Source organism: Mustela nivalis (genome assembly GCF_964662115.1).
Source record: "Mustela nivalis genome assembly, chromosome: 1".
Classification (NCBI taxonomy): Eukaryota; Metazoa; Chordata; class Mammalia; order Carnivora; family Mustelidae; genus Mustela; species Mustela nivalis.
The window spans coordinates 182,561,809-182,583,238 of NC_139020.1; the positions used below are offsets into that span (position 1 = coordinate 182,561,809).

At 51.0% G+C, this 21,430-nt stretch overlaps 1 protein-coding gene across 1 annotated transcript in view; it reads left to right on the forward strand.

Annotated features, from left to right (window-relative positions):
• Positions 1-21,430, forward strand: part of LRIG1 (leucine rich repeats and immunoglobulin like domains 1) — a 109,106-nt gene that overhangs the window by 37,501 nt on the left and 50,175 nt on the right. Inside the window, exons 2-3 of the mRNA XM_082726895.1 lie at positions 236-307; positions 8,391-8,465. Coding sequence (XP_082583021.1) covers positions 236-307; positions 8,391-8,465 — 147 coding nt within the window. The remainder of the gene's footprint in view (positions 1-235; positions 308-8,390; positions 8,466-21,430) is intronic.

Sequence of the window (21,430 nt, forward strand, 5' to 3'; positions counted from 1 at the left end):
ATTTGAGATTTTCACAGTGACTTGTTTGTGGATATATGTGAGGAGGAGCTCTGTCTGTAAAGCTCAGTGTTACTAAGGTTACTTCAAATAACGTTGGGGATGATAGGGGCGGTTACGAGGGAGAGGGCCTGGTCGCGGGGGGAGGCGGAGTAGAAGAGTTCTGGATTTGGGGTTTAATGTTTCGTGTTGCTTTAATTAATTAATCACTAATTGTTTTTTGCTCTTCCTTTACCAGAAACCTGAGCTATAATAAACTTTCTGAGATTGACCCTGCTGGTTTTGAGGACTTGCCGAATCTACAGGAAGTGTGAGTGCTTTCTCCTCAACTTGCATTTGGGAGTGGGGGACTAAGAGCTCCTGGGGAAACCCTCTCACCCAGCCTGGATCAGCAGAATAAGCTTGCCAGCTTTCTGTGCTCCTTCCCTGGAGCCCCTCCCTTCTCATGGGCACACTAGAATCCCAGGGAAATAACGGGGACATGGGTGGGGGGTCGGATAGGAGGGTCCCCTCCCTTATGGAAACCTTGTGGACCCTCTGTGTTGGCACACCGCCTGCTTCTGCCCCTGCGGTTGCTGGGGAAGTAGTCCCCTGAGCCCAAGCATATTTGCCATATGTGCCAGCCCACTACCTCCACTTCCCCAGGAAACACAGGTGCAGGAAAATGGAAGACAGGGCTGGCTTGTCCCCTCCCATCAGCAGTCTCAACCAATCCCCTGCCTTGTGCAGGGTCCTGGAAATCAGGCCTCCCTCTTTCCTTCTTTTTGACTGTGAAGAACTCTGCCCCCCCTTTTATAAAAAGATTTTATTTATTTATTTATTTGACAGAGAGAGAGAGATCACAAGTAGGCAGAGAGGCAGACAGAAAGAGGGGGGAAACAGGCTCCCCGCTGAGCAGAGAGCCCGACTTGGGTCTGGATCCCAGGAACCTGAGGTCATGACCTGAGCCAAAGGCAGAGGCTTAACCCACTGAGCTACCCAGGCACCCCAAGAACTCTGCTTTTAACATAGAAGTTGGGGTTATCAGGATTTTAGTTCACAAGGACTTTAAAGAAACTCTCTGTAAGTCGTACATAACTACAGCAGGAAATTAAGAGAGTCTAGAAATCAGTAAAGACTAATTCAAATCACCAGATGTAATAACCATTATGAATGCTTTGTGAAAATAAATACTTCTACACGTAGAATTTGGAGATCAAACTGTATATACATCGTACAGTTTTCTATCAGTTTTTGTACTTAACCTTCACATTTTTGAATACTTTGTCATGGAAGTTAAAATTTTTTAGATGTCCCACTTAAATTTTTATTTTGTGTATTTATTTATTTTTATTTATTTATTTGAGAGAGACAGTGAGAGAGAGCGCATGGTAGGGGAGGGTCAGAGAGGAAGAAGCAGGCTCCCCTCTGAGCAGGGAGCCCGATGTGGGGCTCAATCTGGGACTCCAGGGTCATGACCTCAGCCTAAGGCAGTCACTTAACCAAGTGAGCCACCCAGGCACCACTTAAATTTTTATGTAAAACCTACTACACATGGATAGTCTATAAATTATTCACCCTGTTGTGCTTCTATTTTCAGTGATTTTTATTAGATACTATTAGGTAAGTGGTTTACACATTTTGGTCCTTATATGTAACCGATAGAAGTCCTTGTTTATTATTCTTTGATTTCATTGTTGGATGATTTATCTAAACAAAACTTAGTTTTATCCCTTGGTGCAATTGGCAAAATACCAGCATCCCCTAGCCCCATCTCCAGATTCTCCAAATTGAGGTTATGATTTCCATGTGTCTTTAAAAAAGGTTTAAACTTCCAAAGTTAAAAGAGCTTCATAGTTGGAAGGAGCCCCTGGGAATATTCTGTCCAGGACCCTAGTCAGCAGCCAGTGGAGGGAGCAGGAAAGCGGGAGGTGGGTCACTGTGCAAATTTGACCTAATAAAATAGACCCTTTTGTCTCCACCTTGAATTTTCTCCCTCTTCGGAACTCCTGCTGCATTCGTGAGCCAGATGAGGCCCCTGCCCGCATCCTGAGCTCCTTGTTTTGTGTGTGACGACTGTTCTTCTTCATCTTCTGATATTGCACTCGTGAAGGTTGACCTTAGCTAGCCATTGTCCTTAGCACAGCTGTCCTCCTCATTGTGGCTGCCACCTTCTCCAGACAGGCGAGGGAACCAAGGCATGGACCAGGCGTGGCCCGGATTGCATGCTAGCAAGTGGTTGAATAGGCCTACCCCCCGCCCCAGTCTATTCTTGCCACGCTTTCTGTGCCAACACTCCCTTCCTAGTGTGGGAGGCCTGAAGACAGAGACTGCATCTTTTGGATACTGTGGTGTAGTGGAAATCATACAAATTTTGGTAGTAGACAGACCTGGATTTGAGTTGTGGTTTTGTTCTTTGCCGGTCTGTGTCGTTGGACAAGTTACTTAGTGCCTCAGTGCTGCTTTTCCCTGTCTGCAACGTGGATGTACGAACACATGACCAGTGGTACCTAGAATTATTAAATTGGAGGTGATGTCCACCACTTTGCACATGGTGAGGCTACTGAGTGTTATTTCCTTCTGCAACATTTGGAAGCACGCAGCCCCCCAAGCTGGGCTTTACTTATTTATTAAGAAACAAATCCTTGAGGGCCTCTTACCATTATGACTGTTTACAGTCCCTGCTGTCACACTAGGATGGTCAAGATGAGTTCCCTGGAGCCCAGAGCAATGGAACTTCTCACTGATGTAGATCTGGGCCTTTCCCGGAGGGAATTCTGATCCATAGTGGAGGCAGACGGTAAAGAGGAGTAAGGGGTGGGGAGGTGGGAAAGGATATTGAAGAAAAGAAAAAAAAAAGTCATAGTTGACATACACTTGCTTCTAAATTAAGTGGGTTCAAGGCCTTCCCGGGAGCTGTCAGCTCTCTTAAACCCGGCACAGCCCTCCCTCTGATCTGGAAACCTCAGTGAGAGGAGAACCGCAGGCTGGCAAAGCAGCAGGCGGTGGTTTAGCAGTGGTTTTATTTTGGAGGTCTGGAACCACAGTCCATCGTGGCCCATTGGCGAGAGAAAGCAAGGCTGTTGGAGGCCCCTGGAGGCCATGAGGACGCTTGAGCAGCTGCTGCCAAGCCACACGGTCTGTGCCGCCCACAGCTCTGAGGAAAGCCCACCAGGGAGGGCCTCTAGCCAGGGGTCCTGGACGGCCAGGCTCCTCTATTAATAAGAGGGGCTATTTATACCGTCCTCTTTAAGAGCTGCACACAGGTCACGTGCTTGCTGCCTGGCCCGAGAATGCTCACTGTGGGCGCTGCTGTGTGCTTTCCAGGGCCGTTGACCTAAAATGTTCCTCATGGCGGCCGGGAAGCCTGAGTGTGCCCTGCCTCTGGGTATTTATGGCTCACTCTCTGGTGTCTCAGGACCATGCTCCCCACCCCCCACAACGTACGTACGTGTGTGTGTGTGTGTGTGTGTGTGTGTGTGTGTGTGTGTGTGTGTTTTAAGGGAGGGCTGCAAGAACCAGGGGTATCTTTTTGAGGCACTGTTCTTTGGCTGTGAATTACCACCACCTGTTAAGCATTTACTCTATTTCTGGCTTGATCCTAAGCCGCTAGGTTTAATTATTTCAGCTGGGTCCTGCCACAACCCTATGAAGTTGATCCTGATGTTGTTTACATTTTTTTTTTTTTTGCAAAGGAAACTAAGGCACAGTAAGGTTTAGTGACCCGCTGATGGCCCTCCAGTTGCTAAAGAGTCGGATTGGGGTTGAATGAACCCAGAGCTATCCCATGTGCAGATCCGAGCTGTAAACGTCCCTTCCTAATAACCCCCACTCCACAACTCTCTCACTGTGCCTCACTTTCTTCTTTTAAGGTGGAGGGAACTTCAGTGCCTTCCTCAAAGGGCTGGCATGTGACCCAGTGAGATGGCGCATGTCAGCATTGAGCTGAGGGCCTCTTGCACAAACTCCATCCTTAGTATTCTTGTTTGCAGTTGCTCACTTAATGTAACTATCCCCTCCATCCCTGTCCTGAACCAAGCCCCTCTGGCCTTCTGGTACAGAAACGATGTAGCATTATGTATCATTATCAGTATGCCTTAGTCTTAAGGAGCTAAAAGCCTGACTCTGGAACCTTGGCTCTTACCTGCTATGGATGACTTTGTCCCTTGGAAAAAGCAAAGCTAACTGAAGTTTCAAATTTCTGCTCCACTGTGTTATGAAGGGCAGCTCTCTCCTTGCCTGTGGCAACACCCAGAATGCCTCCCCATAGCGGATTGGCTCAATAAGTGATAGTTCATTCCTGCCCGCTGAGGAAGTACTCTGCAGCTGGTCAGAAGAATGGGGGGAGATCTACAAGACGTATTACTGAGGGAAGCTGCGCTGCAGAACAGTCTGTATAATTCACAAGCATCTGTAAAAGAGAAACACGCATACATCTCTCGGAGCTGGCGGCCCGCACACTTCCTCTTGGAGGCCGACCAGGGGGCTGTAGTGCAAGGAAGCTGCAGGTTTCATTGTATATTCCTGCTTATTCTCTTTTGAAACAGTTGGAATATGTTACTGTGCGCTTAGCTCAGCTATTCAATAAATAATATGTCAATTAAACAAACAAACAAAAAAGCCGTAAAGCCCCGTAACCCAAAATCACTCCTTGGGTTTGTTTTCATTGTCTGTGGGAGCCTCACTTGATGGAGATACTAATCAAACTACTCTGAAACGCCCTTCTTAACATTTTGCATCTTATAAAATACAAGTACTTCCTTTCGGCAGGCTGAGTAATGGGACGTTTCAGAGCGTCCAGACGGCCCATGCTCACCTTACGACGGGTGAGCCGGAAAGGCCCCCCCTCGGGTCTGCCCTGCGGTCAGCCAGTCCTTGGGGCCCCAGGTCCCTTCCTTGTTTACTCCTCTTCCAGCTCCAGGGCTGGGCCGTGGTTCGTGGTCTGATGCACCCGAGAGAGGCACTTCGTGGTCCCGAATCATCAGGAAAAATCAGTTCAAGAAGCAAGACATTTTAGAGGGGCTTTTAGGACTTCGGATGGGAGCAAATGTGGGGGGAGTGTGAAAGGTAGAAGACTGCACATGCCTTGATATTCAGAAAGTTTCATCAAACCCTGTCCTAAATCCCTCATCTCCTGATTCGTGGAGACTGCGCTCAGCTTTCCCTCCGAGCTCTGGCCGTGCTATTTTTGACCAGTCTCTATTTCAGGTTGGTAAGTTGGTCGTGTCTCAGAGCGAGTGTGGTCTCCACTGCCTTGTGAGGATACCGTTCTCGCATCTACAGGGGACAGGGCACACAGAGAATGCCAGGAGGGGTGGCGCCAACCGATTTACATTTAACCAGCCCAGTGGGGCTTTTTATGTAGGAATGATCGAGAGGTGGGTGGGCCACGCAGCTCTCCTCCTTTGGACACTGCCTGTTCTCTGTGTAGATCGAGCTGCCCTGCTGGGGTCAGGGCCTGTGCTTTCTGCCTGTATCTGTGGACTGCCAGTCTAGATAGAAAATGCCCCGTTGATCTGTAGCACTGTGGCACCTGTATGCTCCTCTTCCAGCAGTTTGGGCAGCATTTGATATCTTACTGTGCCGCCCCTTTTCCTTGTTCATTGATTTCTATGAAATCAGGGGGAACAGTTTGTTGTATGTGTGGTGGGACCGGCCTGAGACCGAGGTCGTTCAGAAGTTCCCCCGCAGAGAAGTCCGAGCTGTCGGTTTCAGGTTTAGCATAAAGTCAGATCCTAAGTAGCCCGAGGCACAGCCACCATATTCCCTGAGGGTTTAGGAGCCTTCCAGCTTGCTGGCTTTGCCACTTGTGGCTCGCCTCTGATTGGCAGCCATTCTTGGGTTCTGCTCTTGTCTGCGCCGCTATCTCCTTGTGCGGCCTTAGTCACGTGATTGCAGCTGAACGTTGACCTAGAGCCCTTAGCTACAGGGTAGGGACCAGCACAAGGACTTGGTACCTGAGTCTGAGTGGTAATGATGCAGTTGCATCATGCATGTGGAGTTGCTGCTGTAATTATAAAGAAATAGAGGGTCGTGAGTGGTTAGGAAGGTAGACTTGGAGGCTACACTTCCCGGGCCACTGCCACTTACTACAGTGACCGTCAAATTAGCCCACACCTCAGTGTTTCCATTTCCTCCTTGGTACAATGGGAATGTCCATGGGACTTCTTACCCTGTAGGGGTCTAAAGTGAGTAAATGCACTGGAAGGCCCTTAGAATCATGCCTGGCACCTAGCAGCCCCTCCATCGGTTGGCTGCTGCCAGCATTCTTACTAGCACCATCATCATGTTCTAGAACAGATCTCTAGGCACTGAAGACTTCCTACACAAGCTGCCTTATTGGCAGCTGGCCCTGACGTTAGTTTTCCTTGCTCTGCAAAGATCTGAGGGTCTCCTCAAGTACTAAGTGCCTTGATGGTACCGTGAAAGTGTATTAGCGGAGATCAAAGCCACTGGAGAGTGTTCATCATCCCCACACCAAGATGGAAAATGGATCACCACAGCGTTGGAGGAGCAAAGAGGGGAAGCAGAAACAGGCTGACTCCGGGGGCCGTCAGATAAGAGACTGTTCCAGTAATTAATTGTCTACTTCAGCACACAGACAAGGGCCCTTTAAGTGAAGAAGGGATTTGCCACAGGATACGGATCTGCTTTCTCTCTGCCAGATGCTTCAGTCATGAAGCTATTGAAACAGACGTTCTGTGTCCCACGGCCCAGTAATTGCCAAGCCTCATCTCTAACTGGCTTTGGCACTGAAGAAAGCAAATGGGATAATTCAAGGCCTTTTCCTTTTTTTTTTCTCCTCCTGTTCACATCTATAGAAGATGGCAGACAACCAGATGATTCTATTCAAGCCAATACTAGCTGTATACTTGTATGAATGCAGCTGTCACTTCAGCGGCCTTGTCTTTAAACAGTAACAAGATGGTCCATGTAAGCACACAGTCTCTTAAGGAGGGAAAAAAAAAAAAAAAAAAAGAGTAAGATAACCTAGTGTTACTCCTTTGATTCTGCATCTCAGATACAGTTTCTTTTCAGCTTGTCACCCAGCTGAAAGCTAGATCCCTGTGCTCTGGCTTTCTTAAGGATTTTTGGGCTCACTTTGCAAATTTGATTTTGGATTCTCTCCCCAGATTGGGAAATACATGTCCATGTAAGGAGGCTGGATTGCAGAGCCTCTGGGGGCAGACCCAGCAAACTGTGTTTTGGTTTGCGGGCTTTCCCTTTCATGAAGATTTGGACGTCTGGAGCGGGAGAGGGGCTTGGAGAGCATGTCTGGTCTGGGGAGGGTCTTCAGAATGTCTTTGTGCAAAAGTGTGTGTCTGAATGTACGCATGCCTGGAAAACGTGCTTGGAGGCTTCATCCGAGTTCAGGGAAGCTAGAATCCCAAGTAGATGGGACTGCGCAAGTCCAGCTTCCTTGGTACTTGTTGCGCAGCTGAGGCACTGGAATAACTGGTTCACATATCCTAAGCTCCTGGGAACTCTGAGCATGGGGGGGGGGGGCTCTGGCCCTGGGTACGAGGGCATTGTCCTTTGGTGATGGCAGAGCTGGGATTTGTAGAACCGCGTGTCTCAGATGTGGAAGAGCAACCAGGAAGGGATGGTCTTTCTCCCCAAATCCATTTCTGACTCTTCCAGCCCACCAGGAACATCCTTGTCAATAATTTCGGGTGCTTTTTGTTCTGCACCACGTACCTTGACCTTTCATTACTACTCCCTGTTTGTGAGTGTTGAATTCGGAACTAGGTGTGAATCTGGAAGACAGGTAGCACCCCTTGAGAGTGTGTTTCTAAACCATAGTTGTGACAGATGGTTTGTTTTTGTGAGCTCATGTGACTTAACTATCTTTAAAAGGTCTCTTTTAAAATTCTTTATCTTTTGGGTCACGTTGGTGGCTCAGTTGGTTAAGCGTCTATCTTCAGCTCAGGTCTTGATCCCTGGGTCCTGGGATTGATCCCTACATTGGGCTCCCTGCTTGGTGGGGAGTCTGCTTCTCCCTCTGCTTCTGCCCTTCTCCTTGTTCATGCTCTCTCTCTCTGTCAAATAAATAAAATCTTAAAATAAAATTCTTTATCTGTTAGTGAACATTGCAGTATTATCTTCCCATGGCCAACTCAGCAGTGTTTTTTTGTTTTTTGTTTTTAAGATTTTATTTATTTATTTTATAGACAGAGATCACAAGTAGAGAGGCAGAGAGAGAGAGAGGGGAGGAAGCAGGCTCCCGACTGAGCAGAGAGCCCATTGCGGGGCTCGATCCCAGGATCCTGGGATCATGACCTGAGCTGAAGGCAGAGGCCTTAACCCACTGAGCCACCCAGGAGCCCCTCAGCAGTGTTTTTTGATTTACTTTATATATGTGAAATTTTTCAAACAGCTGACTTAAAGTGAGAAATGTCTTCTTGTTGTTACAGGTACCTCAATAACAATGAGCTGACAGCCGTGCCGTCCCTGGGTGCTGCTTCATCTCACATCGTCTCTCTCTTCTTGTAAGTGGTGCCCCTTGGGGAACCCTGGGCTGGGTCTTGAGGCCATGGTATTGTCTTGCTGACATTTGGTGGCAGGCAAACTTGTGTCCCTGTGCTCGCTGGTGCAGAACAGCCTTTCTCCACAGAGCCCCAATGCTCACGACAAGTACCTTGCTTGCTATTATGTTAAAACCTGGAAGACTCACCTCACCTCACCTCACCTGATTTTGGGGGAAATTGGTCTTAATTGATACATAGACTTACTAAGTATCTTGGTCCTACTGGGTAAATTGCAACTTGGAGTGAATGAACTGGTGTTAAAGGAAGCCATGTGAATTATAAGACAGCAACCTCATGTTTGTGGCCCTGGACCTCATCATGGGACCCAGTACACTTTTACAGCTTAAAAACAAAACAAAACAAAACAAAAAAACCCAGGCCTCTGAACGCAAGCTAAAAGTAAGGAATCTGTTGATGTGATCAAGTGTTCAACGGCACGCTGGAAATGAAAAAGGCTATAAAGGGACTTAAATGAAAAAGGAAGGGAGGATGAAAGGAAGACGTGTTCTCCTCGGAACCACTAAGAGCTTTTGCTCAGGAGTGATGCCCACTTCAGCCCTCAGTGGGGGACGGGGGCGTCACTTGTTTGAACCCAGCACAGAGGTCTTTCTGGATGAACCCGCTGTGGGTCCCACCAGTTTTCTCAACCACATTTCTGTGGACAGCCTCAGCAGAACACCTTTCTCTTCACACTAAATTTCCTTTTTTCCACCCCAGCCCTATTTTTATTTGATTTTGATTCTGCTGGTGTTAGAGCTCCTTTGCTCCCCTGCACGTATCTTTTCTCGACACTGATGCTTGGCAGGCCGAGCAGAGGGACCTGGTGGGAAGACGTCATCCATGTGATGGCTCTTGTAGCTTGCAGGTGTTGGGTTTTTGCTGGCAACAGGCCCTGTGCTGGGAAAGTGCTCTGTCCTTATGAGTTGGGGTGTCAGGCTTAACCCTTTTTAAGGCATTGCAGGATTGTAATAGAAAAGGGTTAGTTAGAATAATGGCCCCAGCTCCGTGTCCTGGACAAACCGCTTACTCTCTCCAAACCTCATTGTCCTCATTCACAGAGTTTCTTTAGTCCTTTACACATGGGAAAGGTGAACCAGAGGTCCGAGAGAAGTGCACTGTAGTATAGGAAACTCCTGGCATCATGCAAGACACCTGGGAGGTGTTTGACAGATGGTGGCTGCTGCTTCTGGCTTGTGGCCGCTCGTCACATGGCCCCTGGGGCCCTAGTATGATCTTACCCGTAGGGCCACGGGATCTGGAGGGCAGTCCTTGTTTCTGTGGAATGCTGGAATGAAGGTTGTAGCCTTTTGTCCCAAGATGGGCAGGCAGGGGTCCGACTGTGTCTTTGTACCCATCTGCCTGTGCATCCAGCATCTGGAAAGTGTTGAACTGCTGCTAAATTAAATGAGTTACCCATACCAGAGGCTAATTAAGGATGTGATGCTCCCTTGTATGTTCATAGAGGAAAGCACTAGAAGATGCTTTTAACTTCTTGTTACTAAAAGTATAGTTCCTGGGTTAACAGTGTTTTCTACCCGCACTGGGCTCGTTGGAAATGCAGGATCTCGGGCCTCAGCTCAGCCACGCTGGATCAGAAGCTGCTTTAGGAAGGTCCTTTGGCCCTCTGCGCACTCAGTCAAGGGTGAGAAGCTCTGCCTTCCCTCGGGGAGGAAACCAGGGACACAGAGAACATCTTTGTGTCACTAACAGCAAACCGAGCATCCCTGAGTTCCTGTAAGTTGCCAAGTCGAGAGGTGGGACTGAGACTGGACCCAGATGCTGGTGTCTGTGCTCTTTTCCTTTATGTGCCCCCATGCACCGGGTGCTCGAGCACGGCAGGTGACTCCGAGCCGGCTGCGCCAGAGATGGGCAGGGCCCCCAGCTTGGCCTGGGGGCCTGTCGTACTTGAATCACGCCTTGCTCTGCTGACTAAAAATACATTTCTGTTCCTTGGGCCAAGAGCCTGGAGCCGTGGGGCCGGTTGGCCTGGTTCCTGCTGTTCCAATTAGACAGCGTTAAACTATGTAAAGCAGGGAGGAGAAATAAAGGCTCCCTCCTGGTTTTGAGTGAGTTTGGAAAACGCCGGTTAGTGTCGGCCTGACGCTGGTCCCCATCTGACTTGGTCAGTGATTTCTCCGAAACCACAGGAACTGAAGGGTGTTGATCTTCCTTTGCTCTGAGAGGCCTGACTCCCTGGCTGCAGCCCTGCAGATTAGGTTAGCAGCGTGACGTGTGGGCAGCAGGATTGTGGGTAGTTCTGCTCTCCTCCTTCATGCCTTTCTGTATTTTCCCAAGGGGACTGTGCAAAGGATGAGGACGAAAGTAGCAGCGGGCAGCGGGATGGCCTGTCCTTCCAGGCCGGCCCGGGAAGTGCTCAGCGTCTCTGTTCCCAGGGTAATTCCCATCCGTCAGGCTTCGAAGAGCTTGTTCTGCTGGTGTGTCTGTGGCTTTTCAGAGCCTCTGAATTCAGAAATGTCCTATGTTCAACAAATGTGGAGTAGGTCCCTTCTGTGCCTATGAGGTTGGGGCCCAGGGGCCCTCCGAGAGTGTCCTCACCGGGCTTCAGTGCTGTCACATCTGGGAAGCCCCTAGCACAGCATGTGAAGACACAGTAGGTCGGCGAGCTCCGTACATGTCCCGTGTCATACCTAATCCCCAGATTCGTGTTTGCGTTTCACTCTCCCATTGTGGGCAGCCGGAGGGAGGATCAGGAGAACAAGTGAAATGTGTCAAGGGTCTAGCTGGCTGAGGCCCGCTGAGGTAGAGGAGCCAGCACAACTTTCTGGGGACCCATTTCCAGGTGGGGGCATCGAGGGAGGGGCCGACCAGGCAAGCATCCTGCTCTGATGTCGTGACCTGGGACGGGGAGCTTCTGTGTCATCAGCTGAGCGAGGGGCTGAGACAGTTTCATGTTCCTTTGTGACCCGGACATTGAGTACAGGGGCAGTGAGGGCACCAGAGAAGTGACGGACCCTGCTGTGCCGTGAGCACCGTGGGGCACACTGGCTTCCACTGAGGTAGTGGCTCTGTGGTCCACAGCTCCGACACCTGTTGGCACTGGCGTGTGCCTCTGCAGATCAGCTCCGTGCGTGGTTCCCAGTGTCCTACGGCCCCATCCGTCACCTGGCTTCTTGCTCACACAAGGGTGCTCTGAGACCCCAGACGTCAGGGCATCAGGGCCCTCCTCCTCAGGGGTCACAGTTGGGAGGGCCCACGGGGCGGGCTTTCTGTCCGGCTTTACTGTCAGGACTTGAGACTCACAGACTTTCTCGCAGAGTTTTGGGAACTGAAGTCATTCAGTAAAATTTCAATTTGTTAATCCTTTCTGATTAAAGGAATCTAATTCAATTAAAGAATTCGTCAGGGAGCAGATTTTCGTCCCGAGGATAATGCCAAAGCCGTTTGTCCTTACTAACAAAAAAGCATGAAATGTAAGGAAAGCTCTTAATAGAACCGGGGTGGGGAATGGGGAAACTAATTTGATAGAACAGTTCTCAGGAAAAACAAAAAACAAAAAACAAGAGTTTTGTTAAACGGGAGCGAAATCTGCCGGTAGATTTTTACGTTTCCTTTTTGTGTGTGCTTTTTAATTTGAAGTCCAGGAAGCTCATGTTACAATTCCCACGGCAACAGTAATTTTGTCTGATGCCTAAGTGACATTTCTGGTGAAGAAAAATTTCCGCTTTTCCTGGGGTGTTCCTGCACTTGTATCATGGAGAAGATCTGTTACAGTGGCAACGGTTGGATTTTGTTCAGTCCTAGGAGTAAAACGCTTGCTGTGAAATCGACGTTTGCTTTTGTCTCATGCGTGTCAGCTGTAACAAGTTTCCCATCCGGCCCTGGGCTCGGTCCAGGTAACTTCTTTTCCAGTTCAGGGGTGGGTGGGTGGTGTGTGTGTGTGTGTGTGTGTGTGTGTTTTAAAGTAACCTCTGTCCTCAGGGGCTCCAGCTCACGACCCTGAGACTGAGAGTCCCATACCCCGCCAACCGAGCCAGCCAGGTGCACCACAGCTAGTGTGTGTTTTAAACCTCGTCGCTTCCCCATCCCTTGTCTTTTGAGTGAAAGACCCCATTTCTTGTCTTTCGAGTGAAAGACCACTGCCTTTGGCCTAGATCAGGTGGGAGAGCTTGGCAGAGATGCCTTGCACACAATTACTTGTGACGCTGTAATAGTCCTATTAAAATCGCTCAGGTTGGGGCGCCTGGGTGGCTCAGTGGGTTAAGCCGCTGCCTTAGGCTCAGGTCATGATCTCAGGGTCCTGGGATCGAGTCAGCATCGGGCTCTCTTCTTAGCAGGGGGCCTGCTTCCCTCTCTCTCTGCCTGCCTCTCCATCTACTTGTGATCTCTGTCTGTCAAATAAATAAATAAATAAATCTTAAAAAAAAAAAAATCCCGCGGGTTTCTGTCTTGTTTGAAAACACGTTGAAACACCTTTTACTTTGAGTCATGAAAAAAAAACTTTTTTGAAAATTGTTTGTTCTAAAGATCTTATTTTAAGTCATCTTTATACCAGTGTGGGGCTCAAACTCACAACCCGAAGATCAGGAGTCATGTGCTCCGCCGACAGAGCCCACCGGGTGCCACTTGAAAAGTAATTTTTTAATTGAGATAAAAATCAGCATAATGAAACTCGCTGTTCGAAGCATTTTAGAGTAGACAGTTCGCGGGTTTTAGCCCATTCGCGTTGTGCAGCCGTGGTCAGTTTTTAATTCCAGAACATTATCGCTGCCTCAAAAAACAAACCAATCAACCCCGTCCCCCATCCTCTTCCCCACACACTCTCAGCAACCACTAATCTGAAAATTTTTTTTGAAGAAAATTATTTTTCTCTCATGTTAATAAAAAGGTATTTGGAAGACTTAAGACTAATTTAAGTAAAAATACCGGAGGTGGTTGTCCGTCTCCGCAGTTACCTGTTTCGCTATGACCTCTCGGCTAAAGAGAAATGGATTCAGTAAAAGGGATGGTGTATTTAACATTTCTTTATTGTAACTTCCGGAGAATAAAAACCTGGAAGGAAAGAAACCGGGTGTCCTGTGTGTGACCCCACTCAGAGCCAGTTAATTGGAAGGAGCCCTGGGTGGGGTTGAGGGAGCCCAAGGCTATGAAGGATGGAGCCCTCTTCTTGGCTGTATCTTCTGGGGAAGCAGAATCAATAGCAGTCCTTTACTTTCCCTGTGCCTGCCGGTGAGCCCTCTAGAAAAGCCAGGGCCCAATCAATCTTCTTTATAGGCTCATTAAAGCAAAGATCGGTTCACATTAAGGTGTAATTAAAGAGCAGACCTCAGAGGGGAGTCAGGGAGGATTTGGCCACGGCCCCTAAGGGCTGAGGGGAGGAGCTCGTCTCTAAGAGGGCCCAGAAGTCACTGAGAAGGGGACCCAGAACTCAAGCTGACTTATCTGGGGGACCGGAGGTAGGATGTTAGTGAGCAGGAGAAAGTACACAGAGTCATAAATAGCTCGCTGGGGTTACTAAAAGCGTGCGTGCGTGCGTGCGTGTGTGTGTGTGTGTGTGTGTGTGTCCCTACTGAGTTGGGGTAAGGCATCTTGCCTTTCTCTTAGCTGCCTTTCAAGTTTGCTCCCTATTTCCTCACCTGGAGGAAGGTCATCATCTGCAGACATAATTCAGAATTGATGGTAAAACCTGTGTTGGTTTTTGTTTTGTTTTGAACACACCATGTTTAACCCCAGAAGTATGAAATAATACTTCATCTGGGAACCTGGAGCCGTCAACCGGGGCGGTGAAGCTCCTTGTGTATTGAACGCAGCTGGGCGGGGGTGGAGAGGGGGGCGCCGTAGGTGTGTGTTGGGGGAGGAGAGGCAGCTCTTCCAGAGGTTAAAGGATCATCCGTCCTTCCGTCCTTCCCGTAGAGGAATTTGCTAGCCCGTCCACACATCAGGAGGCTAAGAGTGGACTTAATCCAGTCTCTTAGAAAACGTGGACTCCAGTAGCCCTTGGCGTGTTCTGCTTCAGAGACGCGTCCTGCCCCAGAGAAGCCCGTGCAGCCATCCATGCTGGGGAAGGAAGGCCAGTCTGCTTTGGCGATGGTGTGCAGGGAAACCCTATCTGGGCCGATGGCAGCATTTTACGGCCTTCTTCTCAGGAGTGTGGAATTAACAGTGACTGAGACACTTTAGGCAGAAACTGAACAAAGTTGTATTTAAAAAGCCCTAAGTCGAATTTCAGTGAATGGCCATGTTGTCGAGCAGTCTGTGGCCGGTTTGTTTCCCACATGCTAAGCAGAAGATACAACTCTGGTCAGAAAACAGCACATTGTGGATAAAAAGGAGGCCTAGGTTCCTCACCTGTGTCTTCAGAGCCGTGCCCACGTTCTGCCTTGTCTGCCCAGAGTGGTGTTGGTGTGAACTGAATCTTTGCCCTAGATGAAGCAGCCCACCCTCTCCCTTGGGAGATGTTGCTCTCCCATCACCTCTGTGATTCTCAAACTGAGCCACTGGTCAGCGTCACCTGCAAGGCTTGCTGAGACCTAGACGGCCAGGCCCTGGCTCGTTTCTGATCCAGCAGGTCTGGAGTGCTGCTGAAGAATTTACCTTGCTCCGAAGTTGTCGGGTGCCACTGCTGGTCTGGAAACCCACCTTTGAGAACCACTGCCTGGGCTTACATGGGGATGGGGGCCGGGCTCTCCAAGACTCAGGTGTGGAGTCCCTGCGAAGCCGCTTAGCTTTTGGAGGGCAGCAAATTACTTAAGATGAATTCCTGATGTTGCCATTTTGGCAATAGGCGTTTGGGACAGCGGGGCTCAAAAGCCTGGTGGGGTTATTTACTTCTGAGGAAGGTGCTGGGGGTAGGGGGGAAACAGAACTGGCTGTGGCTTTGAGGCTCATGGCTGTTACCAGTTTGTCTCTGCTTCGTTTGCTGCATCTTGGTGGTCATGCAGGTCTCCCCAGCAGAACTTCCGCAGTCACTGCAGAGGCAGGGAGCGCCCAGTGAACAGCCTGGCCTGGCAGGACACCTGTTACGGCCTCGGTCCGTGTGTGGGTATGAGAGGCTGTGCGTGCGGCCCGGCCTCCCTGAGCAGGAGGAGCCCGTGCGGGGACGTGCCTTCTACCACCACTCACCTTCCTGCTGCTGATCAGCCATCTGCGATCAGATACATCTTTGCCCTTGTCGAAAACAGGAATGGTGCTGCTTTGTCCCAGGTGCCGGTGAAAGGAAATGGTGGTGAAATGTGGGCGGTCATCCCCTGCGCTAATGGAATCAAAACTCAGGGCCCTCCCCTGCCCGCCCACCCGCTTACTCACCCGCTGGTGTCCTTGCCCTCTGCCGCTGGGAGGCTGGGGTCCTGGCGATCGCAAGTAAGGGATGGACGGACGGGGAGGCGGCTGCGGTGGGTGCAGGGTGGAGACCAGGGGCTCCCGTGCAGGGCTGCCACGGCTTGCCATGAGGTGAAGCTACCAGACATGCCCCGTGGACTGGGGTCTTTGCCCCCAAGGAACTCGTAGGCTAGCTGTAGAGAAAGATGGGGAAACAGACCATCATAGTCATCATAATGTGGGCGAGGGTGGGGGACAGTCTGCAGGATCCCTCACTGCTGGCGCTGATAGGGTGTAAGAGGGGGTGACGTTTTAGCCGAGCACCCCCCTTCCAGCCCCGATCTCTTTTCTCTCCCCCTACATGTGAGTGGGTTACAGGCGTCACAGGGAGCACCTGGCATGCTTGACCGTGGACCAACATTTTGCGTACTTGGAGACATACTCACAGGACAGGGCCCGTCCCCTTTTTTTGCTTTGTCAGCAGGCGGACTGCTGTGAAGAGCCAGCAAACTTCTCTCTCGGAAGGCAGAGCAGGACCCCTGGTTCCTAGAACAGCAGCTACATCAGCCGCTGGATACCACCAGTGAGCCTCAAAATAGAAAATGAAACACCCAGTTTACAAGGACAGCAGCTCACTGTCCCGGAAACGTCCCAGGGGTTCTGTCGTGCACACTGCTTCTTGCCCGGACTCTCAGGGAGCCTTCTGCTGGGAAAGGAGCTACGGGGGCCCCCACGGCAAGCCTGCCAGATCACATAGTCCTGACTTGTCATTTTCCTTTTTTTCTCTCTTTGTGAGTGGGGGTGGTGAGGCAGCCAGATGAGCGGTCCATCTGCAAGTCATTTGCTGAGAAAGTGAAGCGAACACCAGCTGTGGGTCTGGGGAGCCTAGCAAGGGGAGGCCGGGAAATAGGAGCATGCTCACGGAGGTCACTGTCTGTTCTGGGAACTCGGTAGCTTAGGTTCTGCGGTTCAGCGTTGGCTTTTGTTGTGTGTGTGGCTCTCCCCTCCTCTCTTTCTCATTTCTTCCGGTGACCATGTAAGCTTGAAATAGAGTCCGAGACCCAGGGAGCACAGGGGTGCTGGTGGAGGGTGGCCGTTCTGGGAGGGAAGTGCCTCTCCTTGCAGCCGTGGGTGCTGAAAGCCCTCCAGGGCTCTGGGAGCCCCGGCCTGGAGGTGGAGTGTTTTGTGGGCTGCTCAGTCTCCGTGTAAAAGGAGCTGGGCCGGAATCAACAGTCTCCTTCCAAGCAGGACCACTTCCTCCCCCTCCTCCCCCTCGGCCACTTCCTGCAGGTGGCTTCCGTAATCCCCTTACCACTGGGGAAGCCTCGGGAGCGTGTGCACCTAATCCGAAAATGGCTGGCTCGACTTTGACCCGTGAGATGACCTTGCAAAGAAGGCAGGGCCCATTGTGTCTGCTCACACCTGGGAGCCATTTCCCGCTTTTATAGCCCAAGTGGAAGAAATGTGTTTGCATTTATGCTGGGCCTTCCTTTGATAAGGTCTGTCGTTGTTGGGTGTTAGGGAATATGAGAGTCACCCTGCTTATTCAAAGGCAGGGGTTCTTCAAGATAGAAGAGTTTACTCGTTGTGTTGTATTGAGTCACATAAAATTGCTTTTTCTTTGTAGTTCAGAAGTGATCAAAACATCAGCTGTCTTGGGGTGCCTGGGTGGCTCCTCAGTTGTGATCCCTCTCTTGGTTTCGGCTCAGATCATGATCTCAGGGTTGTGGGATCAGGCTCCGTGTTAGGCTCCCTGCTCGCAGCAAGTCTGCATGAGACTCTCCCTCTCCCCCAGCTCGCGTAAGCTCGCTCTCTTCAGAATCAAATCAGTCTCCCTCCTTCCGAGATGAAACGTGGCAGGGGTTAGTGTCCGTGGTTCCCTGATGTTGGAAGGCATTGCTCTACATGCCTTCATGGGCCTCATTCCACTGTAGTGCCTCTGTGGTCCCAGGAGAGGGCATAGGGTCTGTTTTAAGTCCCTTTTGCAGATGAGGCACCTGAGGCACAGAGAGGGCCAGAGACCTGAGGTCACACAGGAAGCGGCAGAGGTGGGTCTTGATTGCTTTGCTGTCCACCTTTGGGGTTTATATTCATTGTATAAAAAGAAGTATGTGGCCTGGGAGGGTGTTGTCATCTCCAGTGCTGACAGACCAAAGTGTGTTGGGTGGGGGAAGCCTGGGGCCGGGGCCGGAGGGCTCTGACATAGCTCCGGCACGCAGGTGAGTGCTGCAGCCCCGGGGTGATGGTCGTCAGCTGACGCAGGGTACTCCGAATCCTCCCCTCAGCCCCTGACCACACCCACAGGCGAGTCATTTTGAGCTGAGGGCTGGGCTCGAGGGGAAACTCAGTTCATCTCCAGGTTTCTGCAGAGCCAGACACGGGGCGCATTCATGCCAGCGGCTTCTCGGAGAGTGGCGACCTGCCCTTGAAGACATCCCTCGAGCAGAATTCCTGCGCCGTTTCCTCATTTCCTGGATGCCTTTCAAACCCAAACAGCCGAGAGAAAGGTGCCAGATTGTGGTTCGTTCTGTCCAACTCCTTCTACCAGGATGTAGAAAAGTGTGCGTGAAGGCTGGCAGCAGGCAGCCGCATGGCACTCATGGGGTGGCTGCCTTTGAGGCCTGTGGTCCCTCCTCAGCTGGATGGATGGAGAGTGTCTGGGGCTAAGAACCATTTTATGATTGGGGAGGGACCTGAGAGGGCTGCTGGGAGATGAGCTCGTAGAGACCCAGGCTCCCTCCCCAGGCAGCTGGAGGAAAAGGCGTTGCAGAAGGATCTTTTCAGCTTACATCCCTGCCCTGTCGAGCTTTCACAGGGAGGGCTCGCTCTGCAGAGCGCTTAAGGAGAGGGCTCGGGATCGGCAGGATCTCCGTGCAGGCCTGCCTTCATCCTCGCCCGTGCTGTGCTCTGTGGGCCTCACTTGCTGGGTCCTACAGAGGGCCTTGCTGATACGGCAGGTTGTGCGGATTCACTGAACACCACGGGGGCTCGATTCAGTGCATGCTCCGTAGTGAGCGTGCGCCAAGTGGGAGCTGCTCCTTTAAGACTGAGCGGCGTCTGGTGTGGACAGAGCTGGCCTGGTTCTGCTGCTGTGTTCCGAGGGAGCTTTGGTGGCTGACTGGGGCACAGGCTTTTTGTATCCCCTGAAAACAGACCTCGCTTGGAGATACCCATTATGGGTCAGTCACTCGCTGGTGACCCCTTGAAGTTCCCCACCCCGTATTTGTGTGTATGTCTAGGCCCTTAGCTCTCTCTTAGGCGAATTCCTGGTGCAGGAGCTCTGGAGTGCAGCAGTAGCCTTGACTTCTCTCCTCGCTCGCTTCTTTGTCTGGGGTGGGTGTAGCAAGCCCCCCAAACACTAAGCAAATACTGAAGCAGGGCTTTCATTTTTGGCTGCATGGCAGAATGAGCTGGGGGAAAAAAAAACCCACAAAAAAGCCAAAAAACCTAGAGGCTCAGGCCCCATGCCAGGCCAAATAAATCAAATATCTGGGTCGGGGGTTGGGGTGACCCTGGGCACAGGCACTGGGTTTTTAAAGCTCCCCAGGTCATTTCGATATGCAGCCCAAGTTTTCATGATCCCATGCTGGGTGATTGTCCTCCTCTCTCCCTCCCTCTCATCCCTGTCCCTGAAGATACCCAGGCCCCCCTGGTGTCCTGCCTTGTGCCCCCCCCCTTTTGCTTTGCTTTGCTTTTCCTGCTCCAGGTGGAGGAGAGATAGTGCTAAGGCTGACCTTCCGCTTAGCGCTTAGGATTCGGGGGTCCCCGTTAGAGGTTTTCCGTTGGATTCCATTGGAAGACACTGTGAAGTCAACCACATCATGACTAGGAAACCGCGCTGCCTTTGGGGTGCATGGGGGCGGGACTCGGGTTTGCTTGGATGTACCCATCTCATCTGGTGATCGAGGAATTTGTAGATTTGCACCTAATTTGGGTCATCAGTTTGCCCCGCAAGGCTGCATGTACTGGATTGTCTCTCACCTGTGTTCCACCTGTCAGAGAAGTCCCGTTCTGTGGGGGGTGGGGGACCCTCTTCACAGTAAAATGATAGGCAAAACTTACTTCAGTCTCTTCAAAACCTTGTTCTTCCTAATTCCCGAGGTAAGACTTTGCTCTTCTTTTAAAAAAAAACTCTGTTGGGGCGCCTGGGTGGCTCAGTGGGTTGGGCCGTTGCCTTCGGCTCAGGTCATGATCTCAGGGTCCTGGGATCGAGCCCCACATCGGGCTCTCTGTTCAGCAGGGAGCCTGCTCCCCCCCCACCCCGCCTGCCTCTCTTCCTACTTGTGACCTCTCTGTCAAATAAATAAATAAAATCTTAAAAAAAAAAAGAAACTCTGTAAATAGATGTGGAAAGGGAGGGTTCCCCTCTGATCCCACCCAAAAGCTGTAAGGGTCCAGCAGGATTCTAGCGCTGACGTTGAGTATCGGTGATGAGGGCATTTGTGAGGCTGTGTTTGGAACTGGCGCTTCCGTAAGTCAGAAAGAGTAACTAGAATTTTGGAAATGAGGGAAAGATTCCCCGACACTGTTTCGAGTGTGGTGTTTGTTCCAAACTGGCTGTGTTCTTCTTTTTTTTTTTTTTATAAGGAGCAAAACAGTGTTTATCAGCACACACAGTGAAGTTTTTAGGCCTCATAATTTTATTTGGTTCTGGGAGTCCCAGGGGCCCCCTTCCCGCCCTCGTCCGCAGTCGGGATCCAGCCTTTCCCACCCCCGAGGGCCCCTCCCAGGGCCAGGCTGGCTCTGCTCCTCTCCCGCGTCCTCCGGTGTGTGTTAACAGGACTTCTCCAGCAGTTCTGTGGTTCTGCTTTAGAGTCCAGGACCTGTCTTCACTTTACCCCGTCCCCAGAGAAAGCACTCTAGCTCCTGAGAGATTCAGTACATTGTCTGGGGAGATGGATTCGGAAAGCAGAGTACGTGCGTTGTGGACATAATGAGATGGGTTTCCTGTGTGAGGTCAAGGTTCATCTTCTCTCTGCCTTGGTGGCCTCCTGGGTCTCCTGTGGAAGAGGAAGGTTCATAAGGATCCCGCATCTCCTTTGTGGGCGTTTTTGCAGACAACCTTGGGCCATTCTTTGCCCACGTCCAGCTGGATGTTGTGGTTTGGGGTGACTTCATCTGCTGGCAGGAGAGGCCCCTGCCTCTTGACCAGACATCACCCAACCGAGCACATCCTACCTCCTGACCCCAGAATGCACGCCATTCTGCCTTGTGATGGGTACTGACCCCTGGCGTTGAGGGATGGGGAGGAAGCATCCTTTCTTCGGGTGCACATGGCCTCCCCCTCATCAGCACCAGTACCCTTCAGAGAGGAACCGGTGTCCAGCCACTTGGCTTCCAGCCCTGACTCTGCCAGAGACCCTGTTGCAGGGTCTTCCACACATCCCCTCTCTTCTTTTGGGCTGCTCTTCCCTCATCTGTAAGGAAAGGGCTGATGCTCTATTGGCCACATTGAACCAGCATCCGGAATGCACAGGGCCGCTTCCTCTCCTGTCTGCCTGTGGGACCCTGGGTGCCTGGCAGAGGCTCAGATGGTGCTGAGCTCAGTTCAGTGGATCTGCTGAACACTGTGTGGCGAAGTCGGCTTACATGACGGGAGGGTTAGCACCCTCGCCAACTCCTCGTGTCCACTACCAAAGCCCGGACCTGTA